The following is an 18,512-nucleotide window of genomic DNA, read 5'->3' on the forward strand; positions in this document are numbered from 1 at the left end:
CATTAATAGAATAAAATATTGGAACAGACAGAATGTGGAGCAGTTGCCCATGGCAACCAATCAGCTTGTCTTTTTTTTTTCATTTTCTAAGCTTAACTTTACAAACCTGAAGAGAGAAGCTGATTGGTTGCCATGGGAAACTGCTCTAGATTCTGCCTGAATGACCTCGGCCTAAAACCGTTCTGCATTGCCCACACAATGGTCGGTGTTGACATCTCGGCCCTGATTTCAGCAGGCGGCACATATGGCCCGTCTACGCCGTTCACGCACATTCACATGCATGCAGCATAAAATATGGTCAAGATTGGACCCTGGGCGCATTTTTCTCCACAGTGTAAACCAAAACAGAGCTATGTGAATGGGCCCATTGCATGCAATAATGTTGCGTTCAGATCGGTATAAATCATAGACATGAACACAGTGTACAACAGCCATATAAGTGACCCCTCCCCCTTTATTTTAATGTGTGATTATGACATAAGTGAAGTCTAGAAATGAATAGCTGTCGTCCCTCAACAAGAGGGTATTGTTTACATCATCACAGAGGGGTTCACCGCCATTTTGAACTAGTGCCTTCTCAAAGCAGGCCGGTTGTCACGGACCTTCTGCCTGACAACCAGCTAGTAAGATGTTTTGCTCCCCAGGGTGGCACAGCAACCATGAAAGCCTTGGTCGCCTAGTCCCAGATGACTGTTGTAGGCCCTTGAATCGGTGTCAGGGGCTGGAAAATTGTTAGTGGTCAAACTGGACTTGGCCTTGGGTACATGTGACGACGTGTGTAGGCAATTTTGGTCCCCCAGCTGTGGTGAAACTACACATCTGTCCGTCTTGCAATGCCTCATGAGACTTGTAGTTTCACCACAGCTGGAGCGCTGAGGTTGCCCATCCTTGAGTTACGTCATTTGTGGGGGCTGGCTGTTTCACTTGTTGGTCATCGGGCTGCGGAGTCCTTTAGCCTTCCTCCTATCCTTTCCACTGCCTGTACCTACATGGTCCCTTGCATGATTGCCCCAGTTAGTAGCAGAGCACTTCTCTAACGATGAAGAAGTTCTGGGATGTTGTGGAGGATTTTAAAGTGAGATCCCAGCTCAAACAAATGAAATCTGTGCGCCGCGCTCTTCGCTTATTGGTCTCTAAAGTGTGCGTATGTTCCTTGGATTGGCGTTGCCGATTGCTTAATTTGTCACATCTTGTTTTACAGACTCCCCTAAATAGGTGCTAAGGTTCGGCCCGGCAAACGATGAACGGAGCAGCTGGTGGGCAAACAAACACCACCATGACCGCCCCACATGATCAGGGTAAGGAGACGCGGATGAATGTTTGGCCTTGGCTGACAGCTCTGGTAAATTGCATGGTTATGTTCCAGGCTGTCGGGGACATCGGTGGATTACAAGGGATTGGGCTCACTCTAGTGGTAGCTCTCTGAAGGTCCTACAACTAATTAAAGTGAAACTCTTATGATGTTGAGGGAAAATAAAGTGTCATCTCCACTGCAAATATCAAACTGCTTCTGTCCTGCAGATATGCCACACCAGGGCCCTTGTGTTCAATGGGAGGGCTGACCTGCTGTAATCAGATTTCAATCCCTTAGTCTTTAGGAAACCATTTGTTCCATCTGTTTAGCAATCAGTTGCAGCTCCTAAGGGTTAGATGCAAGTGATCTTAGTAGCCCAGCTGAGCTATTTACCACCCCCTGTGTAGCTCAAGGCTAATGAGGTGACCGTGATTAAATGACTCGGTAGCAAAGGATGAAAATTGCCCTTAGAAAGAGCTCACCTTGGCAGGCGCTGGAATCCAGTGTCCCAACCTGCATCCATTTTGCATGGGCTGACCCTTAAAAGAAAAATACTTGACAGACCTAAACAAAGTTAGTCCGTAGTACCTATGTAGATGTTGGTGCACGCGTTTCACGCCGGTTCAATAGTACCTATGTAGATGTTAATTCTTGTTTATTCAACTGTATTTATGTTTCACATGTCCATTCACATGTTTCACATTGGTTCAGTAGTACCTCTGTAGATGTTCATTCACATGTTTCACATTGGTTCAGTAGTACCTCTGTAGATGTTCATTCACATGTTTCACATTGGTTCAGTAGTACCTCTGTAGATGTTCATTCACATTGGTTCAGTAGTACTTCTGTAGATGTTGGTTCAGCAGTACCTTTGTACCGCTGAACTGAACTTTGTACTGTTGATTCATGTGTTTCATCTTGGTTCAGTAGTACCTCTGTAGGTGTTGATTCACATGTTTCACTTTGGTTCAGTAGTACCTATGTAGATGTTGATTCATGTGTTTTGTCTTGGTTCAGTAGTACCTAAGTAGGTGTTAATTCATGTGTTTCGTCCTGGTTCAGTAGTACTTATGTAGATGTTGATTCACGTTTTCTTTTTCTTCCTCTCAGACCAATGGTCCCAAGAGGACATGCTCACTCTCCTGGAAACAATGAAGTCTCTCCTGCCAGGCCAGGACAACACTAAGTTCAAGACCACTGAGTCCCACCTGGACTGGAACAAGCTATCCTTCAAGAACTACAACGGGTCCATGTGTCGCCAGAAGTGGACTGAGATTTCAAATGAGGTAGGGAAGGCAGAAGTGAGGGTGTCATTGGTGGCCCAATTTATGTTTAGGAGAGTGTAGAACAGGGGTAGGCAAACTTTAGCCCTGCAGCTATGGTGATACTGCAAATCCTGTTAGGCATTATTAAACTCTGACAGCCGCAGGCATTACTCCCAGAGGCAGATGCATGATGGGACTTGTATATTCACCTCACCACAGCTGGAGGGCTGAAATTTGGCTACCTGTGGTGTAGAAGAACAAGTGAGCATTCCAGCTGGGGTTGTTCTCCAGATTCTAGAAGGGCAGTTTGGCATGTCAGGTTTAGAGGGCTCCAGGCACACAGTTGTGAAGCTGCTTCCATCTTATGGTGCCTACACTGCTCTGACATTTTATACAACACTCCCAGGCTGGAGCAGAGCAATGCTGATTCCTGGTGCATCAATCATAAGCAGGGAAATCATTATGGTTTGATTTCTTAGGTAAGCAGACACAGTTTAAGCAGAAAAGACCCCTGCCAGCATGCTGTAGATAAGGACTCTCTATGTGTTATTATTATAGAGGATTTATATAGCGCCAACAGTTTGCACAGCGCTTTACAATATAAGGAAGACATTACCATCACAATACAATGCAAGACAAGATGGTAAGGAGGGCCCTGCCCGCAAGGGATTACAATCTAAAAGGGAGGGGCAAGTGATAGAAGCAGTAGTCCCTCTGCAAAGGGCATGCAACCCTCCCCCCCCCAGTTAAACCTATAGCTCTGTGAGCAGCAAAGACCATACCCCTTGATAACTGGGTCGTTCCAGCTGTTACTCAGCAGCTGGGGAGGGGGTATCTTAGACCTCTGTAGATAGACCTCTGCTTCAACACCGAGCACAAGGATTCTTCTCTACAGCATTGTTTGTCTTTGAAGGTTTCAAGAATGCAGAATGCATTGTGTCTGTTTTGTAAATGCTTACTGAGCGTGATGTTCGGCTTGAATTTATAAGCCAGGATTAAAGGGGAAGTGTAGTAGTTTCATCAATATTTTATTCATTTATAGTATTCAGGAATAAAAAAAATGCATATTAAAATGTTGAACCTTTTTTCAGCTCTGTTCTCTTTTTCATATGGTTAACTATTTCAGCTTTCATATTTGCTGTAAGAGGACCATTGATGACAGAACTCAATAACTCAAGCTGAATAATTCACAGGGATGAGTCATCCCTTACCAGAGTCTGCTATTCTGTCGCCTTAGGAGAACTCATACAGTAGTGCTCTGGGAATCCTTTGTCATGCATTCATTGTTTATTTGTAAAACAAGTATTGTGTATGGTTTTACACAAGCTGTACATAAAATGATCCAAACCCATTATATTTTCCCTTAAAGAAGGCCGGTGGGTACTGTGTCCTACAGCAGTCATATACATTGGCAGGACCAACCACCTCCTCACAGCATTTCATTTACTCCAAGACTACAGGGACTCTTACATATAATAATACCAACACATACAATATGACTTACAGGTCAGGAAGTTTCGGACGCTGACAGAATTGATTCTGGACGCAGAAGAACACGTGAAGAACCCATACAAGGGAAAGAAACTGAAGGTGAGCAAACAGTTGACAATATGCTCCATTGTCGACCTGTAACAATTTCTTTTGAACCTTCAGCCAGTATGTACTAAGCAGTCAAGTCTTTGTCTTCCATGTCATCTTCTAGAAACATCCAGAGTTTCCCAAGAAGCCCCTGACCCCCTACTTTCGCTTCTTTATGGAGAAGAGAGCAAAGTATGCCAAGCTGCATCCAGAGATGAGCAACTTGGACCTCACCAAGATCCTGTCTAAAAAGTATAAAGAGTTACCAGAGAAGAAAAAGGTAAAGTAGCACATCATCCATTTTGCATGGGTTGACCCTTCAAAGTGAGATATATGGCGGGCCTGAACGCCCCAAAGTATTACCTTTCAGTAGCCAAATGAAAGACATTAGATGCATTTGCATGACCAAAGATCTTATCTTGTCTTTCCAGATGAAATACATCCAAGATTTCCAGAGGGAGAAGCAGGACTTTGAAAAGAACCTGGCAAGATTTAGGTGACTATGGTTCATTTACAATATGCCAGCTAAGACTGTGGAGTTGGTTTCATTTTGCCTAATATTCCTTTGTGTCTACAGGGAGGAGCATCCGGACCTCATGCAGAGCACAAAGAAATCAGATGTCCCGGAAAAGCCCAAGACCCCTCAGCAGCTGTGGTACAACCACGAGAGGAAGGTCTACCTGAAGTTGAAACCTGATGTAAGTGTGAAGTATTGTTTACTGAGTCACTCTTAGAGCCAAGCCACAGCACATTCCAGGCCAAGGGTAGGCAAACTTTGACCCCTCGGCAGCTGTGGTACAACTACGAAAGGAAGGTCTACTTGAAGCTGAAACCTGATGTAAGTGTGAAGCATTGTTTGCGGAGTCATTCTTCGGGCAAAGCCACAGCACATTCTAGGCCAAGGGTAGGAGACTTTGGCCCTCTTGCTGTGATGAAACTACAAGTCTTTTGGGGCATTGCAAGACTCTGACCACAACAGGATTGACTCCAGGAGGCAGATGCATGATGTTATTTGTAGTTTCGTCAGAGCTGAAGGGTCAGAGTTTGGGTATGGCCATGCCAAGACCTGTGAAAGGGTAACTGCAAAGCTTGCTTATTCGGCTAAAAGCTTGTTTATAGCTACAGCCAGGGTTCCCAGTAGGAGTGTATTCAACCCTTCCAGCCCGGAGCTGAGGGGTCTTTTATCCTCTTCACGCCTGCTGTCTGTAGATTAACGTTCTCAGACACCATTCCCCATGCCAATTGAATTTTATTCTCCATTCCATCCATGAGCTAGGGATAATGTGCTCCGTACTGGGGCTATGCTGTCACTGACAGCCGCAGATCTCAATCAAATGCTCGGGAACCAATGAGACTATCATGACAACCAATAATGAAGATTCCCTCCAATCAGCAGCACGAAACCGAGGTCCATAAAAATCCAACTTTATTGTTGTAAATCCCAAGGCAAAGTTCAAAATACAAGGTACAATGATAGTATCTCTCCCACTCCAACACCCTCTCACGCGTTTCACTGCCAGGGTCTAACCAACAATGAAGATTACATAAGGTTTGTTTATAAACAAACTTGCCTGCTGAAGTAAACTTTGGAGTGTAAAAAATAAAAATCAATTATTACATTTTGAAAAAATTCATTAAAAATTGTTTAATGTAAAATAACCGAAAACTGCACATTTTCAACATTTCCGGCCATTTATCACCTAGTAAAAAGAAAACTCTAAGCAGGGAAATTTATTCAAATAATGTCCTAACTAAAAGCACTATGAGGGGAATTTATCAAAACTGGAGCAGACAAAATGTGGAGCAGCTGCCCATGGCAACCAATCACCTTCTCTCTTTAGTTTGTTCAGTTAAGATGTGAAAGAGAAGCTGATTGGTTGCCATGCATAGCTGCTCCCAGTTTTGATAAATTCCCCCCTAATATATGTCAGTGGGTTACTGTCAGGTTAAATTTGCAAATTGATTTTGGACCTCCTAAGCTTCAGTGACCATTCTAGGTCCTTGATAGAATGAGGCCTCCTGTATTTCCCATTTCGCCAGGAAGTCTTGGCCAAGCTTTTGCTGCATAATGCATTGAATGTCGTCTTAGTTGGGTGTATTGGAGAGTAAAGCTTTTTCTTTGATTCCAGGCCAGCACTAAAGACATAAAGGATGCATTAGGAAAACAGTGGTCACAACTTACAGATAAGAAGCGTCTTAAGTGGATTCACAAAGCACTTGAACAACGCAAGCTGTATGAGGTAAAGCCAAAACCTGTTGTATAGTGTGGGGAAAGGGTCAGGACCTTTTGTTGGATTTTGTCCCCATTGGAGAGATTTTTTTTTCTAAAACAAGGATGTCACCAGGACAGGAAGTGACAGCATATATGGCGGCACAGGCGTCGGGAGAAGCTCATGTATGTAGTAGAGTGGGGAAGAGTTAGAAAATCTGTCAGATTTTGATTCCTTTGTCTTCCTGTTCCAATGACACCCTCAATCTGATTTATTGCTGTGATGTCACAGGGACAGGACGTGAGGTGAAATCTCTCCAATGGGAATCATGGTACTAAATCGCATTTGTCACTTGCACTCCAAAGATGCGGATTATAATCAGCTCAGAGTTATTCACATTGTGTCAGATGCATATATAGTCCATATTTCGGGGCCATGCAAGGTCCCTTCCGCAGCAGGCCCCACCCACTATAGGAGGGGGTGGAGACAAGACCAGTCACCCTGCACAAGACGAGTGCACAGCAGTGACTGGTCTTTAATCTGATTGGTTGTATTGGAGTGAAGAGGACAGTTCAGATTTCAGTGTTGACTCAGAGGCAGTTTTGATTGCAGGAGTGGTCTCCCGCATGTTTCTTCTGCATTGTATATGTTGTCCTTCTTTTACAGAACATAATGAGAGAGTACATTCAGAAGCACCCAGAGATGAATATTTCCGAAGAGGGCATCACCCGCTCTACACTGACCAAGGCAGAGCGCCAGCTCAAAGACAAGTTTGACGGTCGGCCAACTAAACCCCCTCCGTAAGTTCTTAGCGTGGAGCTGGGGGTTCTTCTGCAGAACTGATTGATGACTTGGGATCCAAAAAACTGATTTAGGTGTTATACCAGAAATCTGGTATTTTCAAAGAGGTCTGGCATTTTCTGAGCTGGAATACATACTGAAGGGTTTTATATGAGCACATGCATCCATTGGGGTGAATCGGATACCATTCAGATGACTCCTGGTTCTCCTGGGCATACTTGTGCTGAATGGCCCAAAGCATTGAAAGTGGCGCAATGTATGATTTGCTCAGTGGTTCTGCAGAAGACATCAGTTGTCCTGCAGCTACCAGCTCTTTATACATTATTCAAGGTTGTATGACGTGTTATATGTAATGCTTTGGCCTTCTTCCCCCACAGAAATAGCTATTCCATGTACTGTGCAGAGCTGATGGCCAACATGAAGGATGTGCCCAGTACAGAACGTATGGTGCTGTGCAGTCAGCAGTGGAAGCTGCTCTCTCAGAAGGAAAAAGATGCTTACCACAAGAAGTGTGAACAGGTAATATCATCGTGACCTTGGTGGTCTCACGTTATTGTCATTGGAGGCCCCAGCTAAAGTAGCTGGTGAATTTGCCCTGATATACATTATATTGCCAAAAGTATTGGGACGCCGGCCTTTACATGCACATGAACTGTAATGGCATCCCAGTCTTAGTCCGTAGGGTTCAATATTGAGTTGGCCCACCCTTTGCAGCTAGAACAGCTTCAACTCTTCTCGGAAGGCGTCCACAAGGTTTAGGAGTGTGTCTATGGGAATGTTGGACCATTTGTGAGGTCAGGTACTGATGTTGGACGAGAAGGCCGGGCTCGCAGTCTCCGCTCTAATTCATCCCAAAGGTGTTCTATCGGGTTGAGGTCAGGACTCTGCGCAGGCCAGTCAAGTTCCTCTACCCCAAACTCGCTCATCCATGTCTTTCTGGACCTTGCTTTGTGCACTGGTGCGCAGTCATGTTGGAACAGGAAGGGGCCATCCCCAAACTGTTCCCACAAAGTTGAAAGCATGAAATTGTCCAAAATGTCTTGGTATGCTGATGCCTTAAGAGTTCCCTTCACTGGAACTAAGGGGCCAACCCCACCCCATGAAAAACAGAAAAACAACCCCACACCATAATCCCCCCTCCACCAAACTTTACACTTGGCACAATGCAGTCAGGCAAGTACCGTTCTCCTGGCAACCGCCAAACCCAGACACGCCTATCGGATTGCCAGACAGAGAAGCGTGATTCATCACTCCAGAGAACACGTCTCCACTTCTCTAGAGTCCAGTGGTGGCGTGCTTTACACCACTGCATCCCACGCTTTGCATTGCTACACAGCACAGCTCTGGCTGGGGAGGAGACCTGTTTTTTTCACTGCTGCAGTTCAGTCAGGGCTCATGTTGACAGTCATTCTTGTCAAACTTAGTTGAAATACACCTCAGTAGGACATGCTGTGATGCCAAGCTGGCCAAAGTTCGCACAGGAATTGTCATGTATACTACTCAATTGAAGTCAATGGGATTTTGCTGACCTGTGTTTCACTTGTGTTGCAAACGCAGGATTACGCAGACATGAGCCCTAACAGTAGTATTCCGTACCCAGCCTGTCACAAGACTGAAGGAGAAATGATTGGCTTATCCCTCTGTCATTCCACTCTCTCCTATCAGTATGCTCCTAGCAATGCAATACAACTGATTGGCTCCTCGTGCTGCTTTTCCCTCCCCTATCTTTGTGTCAGTTGCACCATTCCATCAAAGTAAATTCCTTCATCTGTTTATCTTTCCCTCTGTGTAGAAAAAGAAAGAATATGAAGTGGAATTAATGCGTTTCCTTGAGGTGAGTCTTACTATGCGCTAGCAGGCTACAATCCATCCTATAGAGACCACTGCTGTGACTGTTTTTGTTTTAACAATGTAACTTTTTGCTTCTGCAGACCCTTCCAGAGGAGGAACAGCAGAGGGTCCTGGCAGAGGAAAAGATGGTTGGTCTGAATAAGAGGGCAATGAACAACCCCGCATCAAAGCTGGCCGCCCAGGAAGCAGCAAAGGTGAGCAAGCAATGTAAAGCAACACACCTTCAGCAGTTTTTATTTCAAGTTCCTGGCGTTCTGATACATGTTGTTGTGTTTTCCCGGATTCAGGCAAAGAGCAAGTCTGCACAGGCCGAGAAAAAGAAAGCGGCAGATGAGAGGGGGAAACTTCCAGAACCACCGAAAACCGCTGAAGAAATTTGGCAACAGAGTGTCATTGGGGACTACCTGGCCAGGTTTAAGGTAAGTAAAAAATGTTTGAGGGCCCAGTCACACCATCAAGAGTGCATTCCAGTGTGTTCGGCCTCTGGAACGCAACCCGGCCGGCTCACTTTTGTTTGGGGGCAGGAGGGGGCTTGGTGGTGCATTGAACTCAATGGCACCACAGCCACGTCCCCCCACCCGCGGTGGGATTGCTGGAACCTGAACATGTGGGACATTAGTGCGTGCTTTCCAGTCCAGTGCGATCTGCAAAAAATAGTGTTTGCAGCATTTTTTGCAGATCGCACTGGACCGGAAAGCCGGGACTAATGTGCCACGCATTTGGGTTCCGGCTAATCGCACCGTGGGCGGGGGGCGTGGCAGTGGTGCCATTCAGTTCAATGCACCGCCACGCCCCCTCCCGCTCCAAAACAAAGTGAGCCGGCCGGGGTGCGTTCCAGAGGCTGAACGCACTCTTGATGGTGTGACAGGGCCCTAAATCAGTGTCATACTCATCAAGAGAGATGATCATCACATGATCGTATTTTAAGAACTCCTTTCTATCCTTTTCTGTATTTTTGTTTCCTTTTAATAACAGTCACTGCTTAATAGGCGTAATCATTGTCTTTCTCTTGGCCATACTCCACCTCCAGCCCCCGATCTTTTCTGATCTTCATTCATTGCTATTTCATAAGTCCTTCTAAAGTAAATTCTCCCTCATTATTTCATTCCAGAATGACCGAGCCAAAGCCCTGAAGAGTATGGAGTCCACTTGGGTGAACATGGAGAAGAAAGAAAAGATCATGTGGATTAAAAAGGCAGCTGAAGACCAGAAACGATATGAGGTATTACGTTAAAACACGACACCCTGTATAGAAGTCTGTAAGAGTTGGAAAGGCCTCCATCATTGACTCTTCTTCCTGCTCCTTTTCAGAGAGAATTAAGCGACATGAGGTCACCTCCAGCTACGACAACTGGTGGAAAGAAGATGAAATTCCAAGGAGAACCCAAAAAAGCCCCAATGTAAGTTTGGACAGTGCTCCTAACGTGTTTTATTCCTTTAAGGTTATACACAAAATACTTGTCCCTGTTGGGTGAACAGAAGATCCTAGATATAAGCCAACAGGAGTACTGGGTGTGCTGCTACACGGTGACCCTAAGGTCAAGAGGCGAAAATGGTGGTCCAAGCGTGAGATAAGTGCTCAGGATGGAGAAGGATCTTGAGTTATACAGTGGATCATGTGGGCTACACTAAAGAAGGCCCAAATCCCTGTAAAGGCTTTGTTCTTTAAGAACTGAGGTCAGGTACAATGGTGCCACTTATTGGGCTGGAATTTATTCAAGTTATAGAACTAGATATGGAACAGCTCGGTATAATAAGCACTACATCGCATACAGAGACCCTGTCCTCGTACACATTGCAAGAGCCATCATGTTGGCAGACTAAACACCTAAAGCTGTCATCCGCAATCCCCAACTATTATCTCTCTTGACTTCACCAGTGAAGTCACAGTTTTACCCTCACCTCTACTCACATTCATCTTTCCTTCCTGCCATGGTGGTAGACCACTGGAGCTGTTCTCTTATCAAACTATCTCTCCTATCATGGTCCTCACCTTTACTCCCATTACCACTGAGCACATGACCCCAATACTGTATCGATCTAGTTTCAAGTGATAAGCCACTGTGATAATTAACCCAGAACCCCAGTTATGTAAAGACCTAGTGCTATGCACTAAGCCACACAGATCACAAGAACCCAGTACTGTAAGGTTATACTACATCACAGGACCCCAGTACCGTAAGGATATACTACTTAGCACTATGCCAGACTCATCACAGGACCCCAGTACTGTAAGGTTATACTACTCAGTACTAAGCCAGACTCATCACAGGACCCCAGTACTGTAAGGTTATAGTACTTGGCGCTAAGCTACATTGATGGAAGGGCTTTAGTACTGTAAGAATGTACTACTTAGTACTAAGGTACTCTGATCACATGACTAGTACTGGAAGTATGCAAGCAAACACTAAGCCACAAGGCGGAAAGGATATACTGCTAAGCCATTCAGATCACTGAACACAGCACCTCAGTATAGTAAGGAATTATTGCTAAGCACTAACCTCTCTCATTACTAAACATCAAGCCCAACAGTCATCATTTGTTGGCCAACTTGGCTTTGCATATGAGCAAATCAGAGCAGATTCCAGCTGTCCTATCCAGAAATCAAGTTAGAAAATGAAATGTTCTGGTTGACATGTCCAAGACAGGCTTATTTCTGTTTAGATCACTTCAACACATAAGGCCAATGGAACATTATGAACATTTTGTCTCATCATCATCATGGTGTCTCATCATCATGACCTCTTTGTGACTATAACCAAGATATTTCAAACCAATGCTCTCTCAAAAATGGCAACTAGAGGCCACTATAGTGAACACTGCTTTGTTGACCCTCTAGTACTTTCCATCTGTAATTAGAGTGAGCATATCCTTTTTAGTCCTACTGTTATATGCCATCCTACCTTATAAGCCATACTGCACTACATGGACAAAGGCCTCCTTGTTATTTACGTCCCTTTGCCTGGACATTTTTTTTCAATCCCCACTTTCCTAAATTTCACATATTTTTTTCCCTTTAGGAATGGCTATCAGAAGTTCTCCCAGGAGTTGCTGTCAAACGGAGAGCTAAACCACCTTCCCTTGAAGGAGCGGATGGTGGAAATTGGAAGTCGCTGGCAACGGATTTCCCCCAGCCAAAAGGATTATTACAAAAAGCAGGCTGAAGATCAACAGAGAATCTACCGCATGCAGCTTGAAAACTGGATGAAGGTGAGACTCCTTCCTTGGCTTCCTGTTGGCCAACTGTTCTTCTTAATTGTCCTCCAACCTTAAGATAACCTTTCCACTTTCCTTGTAGAGTTTGTCATCTCAAGAAAGGGCGACTTACAAGGAAGTGAATTCTAGTGTGAGTATGCCAGCTCGGAAAGAAACCGTTTTTGGTATGTTGGAGGAGATCGTTCAGTCTTATCGCCCATATTTCTCTTGTCTTTGCAGAAGCGTAAGAGTACTACGAAACTGAAAGGGCCCCTCCCCAAGTCCAAGCCAACAGCTCAGACCAAATCTGTAAGTGATATTTGTGCAGTTTGGTAACGCATTCGATTTCACATGTATCTGGTGAAATCTTTGTTGTTGTTTTGGATAGAATATAGAATGGTTCAGACCCTTTTTAGTAGGGATGTTCCGATTCCACTTTTTTAAGAACAAGTACAAGTCCCATAGGTACTCGCCGATACCAACTACTGATACTTTTTCTTAAAGGGGCATGTGATATTTTTTCTAAAACAACACAGATAGATGATTTTAGGGCAGTTTCTCATCAGGGCTAAATACAGATGTCCCCACAGCAGAACACATGTTCCTAAGGCAGAATATTATTCAGCTTTGGGGACATGTGCTTTGCGAAAACATGTTCCCAAAGCAGAATCCCTCTCACCAGGCTGCGTGTCGATCTCACGCGGGTGACATGGACATCTGCAGTGGTTCTTGTGGGCACTCCACCTCACCGGCGATGCTGGGCCCTGCCCTCCTTGACGACCATACTGGCAATGTTGGGCCCTGGCCTCCTCAACATCCAGACCGGCTCCGATCTGGGGTGGCAGTTCCGCCCCCGGGTCTGTCCATGGCTGTGCCTGCACTGGGAAGGAGAAGGAGGATATAAAGAACCAGACAGGCACTGCCATGGACAGCTATCTGCAGGTCCCCCGCTGCTGTTTAAAAATTTAAAGGGCCGGTGTCGGCCTTTAGAATCGGGGCATTTTCACGAGTACAGGTACTCGTGAAAATGCCTGGTATCAGCCCCAATACCAGTATCGGTACTGGGACATCCCTACTTTTTTTTTTTTATCTTCATGTCCTGTCCCAAAGACTTAACAGGAAGTGAGAGGAAATCTCTCCAATTGAGAGGAAATACCCTCTGACAGGGTCCTTATTTGACATTTTCAGTGGGACAACCATAACATTTTGATTTGTGCCATCAATTTCTGTCCCGGTGTCAATGGTCAGCAGGGCAAACCAGGCGAATCTCCCCAGCAGGGACCCACACCCCCAATTAAAACCTGATGGGGTTTCCCCATGAATTCTAAGACTATGCATAAAGATTCTGGACGGAGATGCATTTTAAAGATGAACGCCACACAAAATAAAGTAAGGTCGTGGGGACTTCTTACGCAAGCATGCTTGTGACCTCATAACATAAGAGCAGTGGCGTAACAACCGGGGGGGCAGCAGGGGCGCGGGCACCGGGCGAAAAGCGAAGGGGGGGCGCCAGCCGAAAATGGCACTTTCGGCTAAATGCCGAAAGTGACATTTTCCTGCCGTTTTGTCGGCGCGGCCGTGATTCCTTTCATCCCACTAGAGCAGGGGTAGCCAAACTCCCGGCCTCCAGCTGTGGTGAAAGTCATGTCTGGGGCTGTGAGAATCTTTCAATGCCTCATGGGATATGTAGTTCCACCACAGCTGGAGGGCCGGAGTTTGGCTACCCCTGAGCTAGAAGAATCCCTGCAATGAAAGTTTGTCACGTGACCTAGCCCTTAAAGTAAAATGAAACCTTGCTTGCAGTTTTCGCTGCTAGGTGTGGGAGGGAAGAGCCAAATAGGACACCACTTCAAGCTTACACATGGTTGCTCTCTTCGCTCCTGGCAGCAAACTTGCTGGTTGCCGCCTTTAAAGCGAACACAGACAGATTCACCTCTGCCCAGCAGCACATACTTAGCTTTTCTTTGTACTGTGTTCAGCTGCCAAAGGTAGGAGAAGCCTCATACGGAAGCTGCAAGTCATAGCTTACAAAGAACTATGGGCTCTCTCCATGTGACCCTGCTAATGATTGCTCTAGCCCAATCACATGGCGTGGGTCTCATACTCTGATGTACCTGTTGTGTTCTTCACTCCCACCAGCTGAACAGATCTTCAGGGGAGTAAAGGAAAGAAATGGGTATGTGCTGCTTTGGAGGGGGGGGCATTTAGGTGCCTAGATTGCCACATAGTACGGCAAAGTCTCACCGACACCTGGGGATGTCTCAACTAATTGAGCACCTTAACCCTGGATGCCAAGGTTTAAATAAAGATAAATCTGGTATGACTGACTTGCCACCATCATTTCAGGACGATGATGATGATGACGACGACGATGAAGATGATGATGATGACGACGATGATGACGATGACGACGAGGATAAGGAGGACTCCTCTGAAGAGGGAGACTCCTCTGGGTCTAGTAGTGAAGAAGATAGCGAGGATGGGGAGGAGGTGAGCTGACGGGGTCAGACTTGGTTTTTACAAGGTATCCGTGACGTGTGTAGTACTGACCCTTGTGTTCCCTTCCGACCAGAATGAAGATGACGATGAAGAGGAGGACGACGACAACGAATCCGGTTCCAGTTCCTCATCTTCATCCTCAGGAGACTCCTCAGACTCTGACTCCAACTGAGGGGGAACTGACATTTTTTTTTAAAGAGTTTGAACGGGACTGATGTGTTTAAAGTGTACCTGTCTCCGTTACACTGGAAGCAGCCATTTTTCTTTTTGTACTAACCTTTTCTCGATCAGAGTTTTGCCATCTAGGAACGAGGAATATCACTTAATCAGCAATCTGGATGCAACCAGTGATGTCATCAGTTCTCAGTGATCCGATAGGCTGCTTTACACTGAGTCTTACACAAAACGGCCTCCTCAAGTGTGTCAGTGACTGGTACACTTTAGATCGTTTCAGGGCTGTAACGGTCTGATAGGGTATCTTGGAGCATGATTGGCCTCCATGTCAAAATCCGTATCACAGTTGTGACACCGTGAACCTTGAGCCTCTCCTACTTTTCTACCTTCAAAGGAAATTGACGCGCATATCAGTTTTCCTTCCCCAACCGACTTTGTTATTTTTGTGCAACCATCCTTAAAGTTCCTGTAAATTTTTGGGCCTTAAAGTGTCTGAAAGAAGAACAATTTTTCATAGCAACTAGGCGGCTTCTCTTTTATTTTCTAACCCGTGATGAGAAGAGAAATGCTGATTGGTTGTCATGGGCAGCTTTTCTTTCAGGGGGTTTCATTATCTCCTATGAGCCCATGTGTTTTTCTTTTCTCCAGCTCTGCTTAAAGCCCAACTAAAGTCACAGAACTAGATATGTAATCAGATGTTGTAATAACAACCTCCATTTTCTTATTGGAGCAGTTGTGCTGGGTGTCTAAATATGACTATGTAGCCCTATAGGCACCAGAATTAGACTTGGTGCTGTTAGCAATCAACACTCAGTACCAGAACTGGTAAGACACACCCCCTCCCCTTCTCTGCACATAAGTCTATGTGAGAACACTTGCGCTGAGGGGTGTGGCTGTTACTCAGCTCTGTCTGTGTGAGCACACTTGTGCTGAGGGGTGTGGCTATTACTCAGCTCTGTCTGTGTGAGAACACTTGTGCTGAGGGGTGTGGCTATTACTCAGCTCTGTCTGTGTGAGAACACTTGTGCTGAGGGGTGTGGCTGTTGCTCTGCCAGCATAAAGAACTGCAGTGTGAAGCCAAGAAACATTATTTTCAAAAGTGTTTAAAGGCATTTCTTAGCAAAGCTCAGTCGATTATAAGATACAGTGTACAGAACTATAGAAATGTGGAGACTTTAATTGGGCTTTAAGTGGACCTATGATTTTACTGCTTCCCGCCTGCCCCCCTTTTGCATGAACCATTTTCGCACTTTGCTCATGTCGTATTTTGTCCCCCTTCATCTTGGAGTGTTTTTCTTAAGGTCAGAACCACCATTTGCACTTGTCAGTAAACCAAACTTGCTCATCTTTCACATCACTTGTTCTGCTATGTATAGTATTCCTTTAAGGCAAAACGCTCCTTGATTCGAGAAGGGTTTCTGTTCTGCCTGAACCGCGTTGCCCTTCTGTTTTTCCCCTTTCCTGTTTTGTATTTTTGCCCATTCAGACTTGCTGTACATGGCTCTCCTCTCCAATCCGGCCATACTGCGTCCTTTCTGCTGCCGTCTGTATTTTTTAGTTCATAGCTAATGGGACGGTGGGAATTTTAGATCAGCGGGCATTTGGATGAAGTTGTCCTTTTGCTTCTAGCATCCATTCAGGGTGGTGTTCATATCACAAATGACCTATATGAAAAGGAAAGTCAGATTGGCTGCTTGGGGCAACACACAGTTCTATCCCGAACTTCAAATCATGAGCCCTAATAAGACCGGATATGTGTTGCTTATCTGGATCTGCAATCACGAATGTCATGGAATTATGTCCACCCGTTACATAGAGGAAATTACTTTTTTGGGGTTTTAACCAGTATTTAAAAAGCCAATGACAGGAATACAAGCTTAATGAGGCAGCCATCACTAGAAGCTAACCTGACCTGGCCTAAATGGTGCCTAAGGATACAACAGTGGTGAAAAGCGAGCACCTGTGTGGTTCTTCATGTCAATGCCTGGGTCCTTGTGGAGCCACTTGGTGCCCAAGCTGTATATGGGGCCTCAGCTTCTCTCTGCATTAAGATTAACTCCCTGGTGCCATCACTGAATTCAAGTACCAGAGTTTCAGTGGGCATTAGAGGCCCTGGCATTTACCAATTGAACAACTGGGGCTTGATCTCCACATGGAGAGAAATTGAGGCCCTCTTCTCAGCCTGAGCCTAGGTTCCCAAGGGAGGAGCACCACAGGGGCCCAGGGATTGATTTAAAAACTAAAACTGTCTATAAATGTCGATTTCAGTGGTAGAACTTTCGATTTCCATTTTGTTTTCAAAATTGAAAAGCCATGGAATTCCACAAAAGGTGGTCTCTTTCTTTACTGAAGTTGTCAACTTATTGCTCAGCTTTTACCTATTGCCACCTGGTAGATTTCTTCATTTCGGTCGATTAACTTTACATCGCATATTGCAGGGGTAGCCAAACTTCGACCCTCTACCTGTGGTGAACAGTGCCTTATGGGACTTGGCACTGTAGTTGCAATGCCTCATGGGACTTATAGTTTTATCACAGCTATATGGCCAAACTTTGGCTACCCCTTGAAATTGAATGAAAATTGTCTCGTAGACAGCCAGCTTCACATTTGCAGGAAAGGTGCCCACACTTGAGTAAACCTTGGCACATTGTAGGCCCTCTCAGGTTCTTTTCAAGAATGATAGGCTGCAATGTTAAGTCCTTGTCACAAAATGGCTTCCGGTTTCCCGTACTGTACAGGTGGCAGTAGCACTTTTGAGTCTCAAAACCCAATTGAACTAGCACAAAACAATATTTAGCCAGATAGACATTGTACTGGGAACCTCAATTTACCTCGTCTTTGCTCCACTTTCCTGTTATAGCAGTTGTGCAGTGTATCTAACTATCACTGTTATAGTTCAGTAGACTCCAGAGACTGACCACACTGGCCAGTGCACTCTGTAATCTCAAAAACCTGGTCAGACACGCCCCCTCTAGGAGGATACTCCTCCTGAGGGGTGTGGCTATTGCTCTTCTATTGTAGCGTGGGGTACTGGACTGATTGGGCAGAAAGCAGCCCTCCCCTTAAGGCAATTCCAAGCCAAAATAAGTTCTAAATTATAACACCCAGCAGTACAGGACCGGGAAGAAAACACAAGTGTGAGACTTCAATCGGGCTCTAAGTGTGAAATCAGATCTGGAAAAAACATCTGTTGCCAAAGCAACTCAACAGCATCCACCTTTCAACTGGAATCTTGTTGGTATGGGTAACACAGGCCCGTCCCTTCTGCTGCCATGAAATATGTCCTGCACTGGGGTTGTGAACAACAGACCCACAACAGATTGTGGCTGGAAAGGCAATTGGGGGGAAAAAAACAGGCTTTATTTATAGAGCAAATACATACTGTTTGTTCCTCCCTATGTATCTTCAGGCTCTAACGCGTTTCTCCATTCCTGCTTACTCATCTCTGAGTAAGCCAGAATGGTGAAACGTGTTAGTGGCTGGGCACACACGGGAAGGAACAAACGGTATGTATTTGCTCCATGAATAAAGATTTTTCTTTGTATCGCAGACCCATGCAGTGCAGCTATTTCTGGATTGTGTTGCTTGTTTGCCTGCACCTGGGATGCAATCGCACTCCAAGCCGGTATTGGAATGCGAGCGGTG

The 18,512-nt window shown here is 45.3% G+C and overlaps 1 protein-coding gene across 1 annotated transcript; it reads left to right on the forward strand.

The window, feature by feature from the left end:
* Positions 1 to 1,194: 1,194 nt before the first annotated feature.
* UBTF (upstream binding transcription factor, RNA polymerase I) lies at positions 1,195 to 14,865 on the forward strand. Its single transcript, XM_018552740.1, has 19 exons — positions 1,195 to 1,298; positions 2,405 to 2,580; positions 4,066 to 4,149; positions 4,262 to 4,417; positions 4,569 to 4,633; positions 4,715 to 4,835; positions 6,267 to 6,377; positions 7,014 to 7,147; positions 7,526 to 7,667; positions 8,941 to 8,982; positions 9,080 to 9,193; positions 9,287 to 9,418; positions 10,111 to 10,221; positions 10,311 to 10,399; positions 12,020 to 12,209; positions 12,298 to 12,345; positions 12,435 to 12,503; positions 14,541 to 14,684; positions 14,767 to 14,865. The coding sequence occupies exons 1-19, from the start codon at positions 1,241 to 1,243 to the stop codon at positions 14,863 to 14,865; spliced, it is 2,085 nt and encodes a 694-aa protein (XP_018408242.1). The 5' UTR covers positions 1,195 to 1,240.
* The last annotated feature ends 3,647 nt before the right edge of the window (positions 14,866 to 18,512 follow it).

This window comes from Nanorana parkeri, unplaced genomic scaffold, assembly GCF_000935625.1.
Source record: "Nanorana parkeri isolate BGI_ZX_2015 unplaced genomic scaffold, ASM93562v1 scaffold96, whole genome shotgun sequence".
Lineage (NCBI taxonomy): Eukaryota > Metazoa > Chordata > Amphibia > Anura > Dicroglossidae > Nanorana > Nanorana parkeri.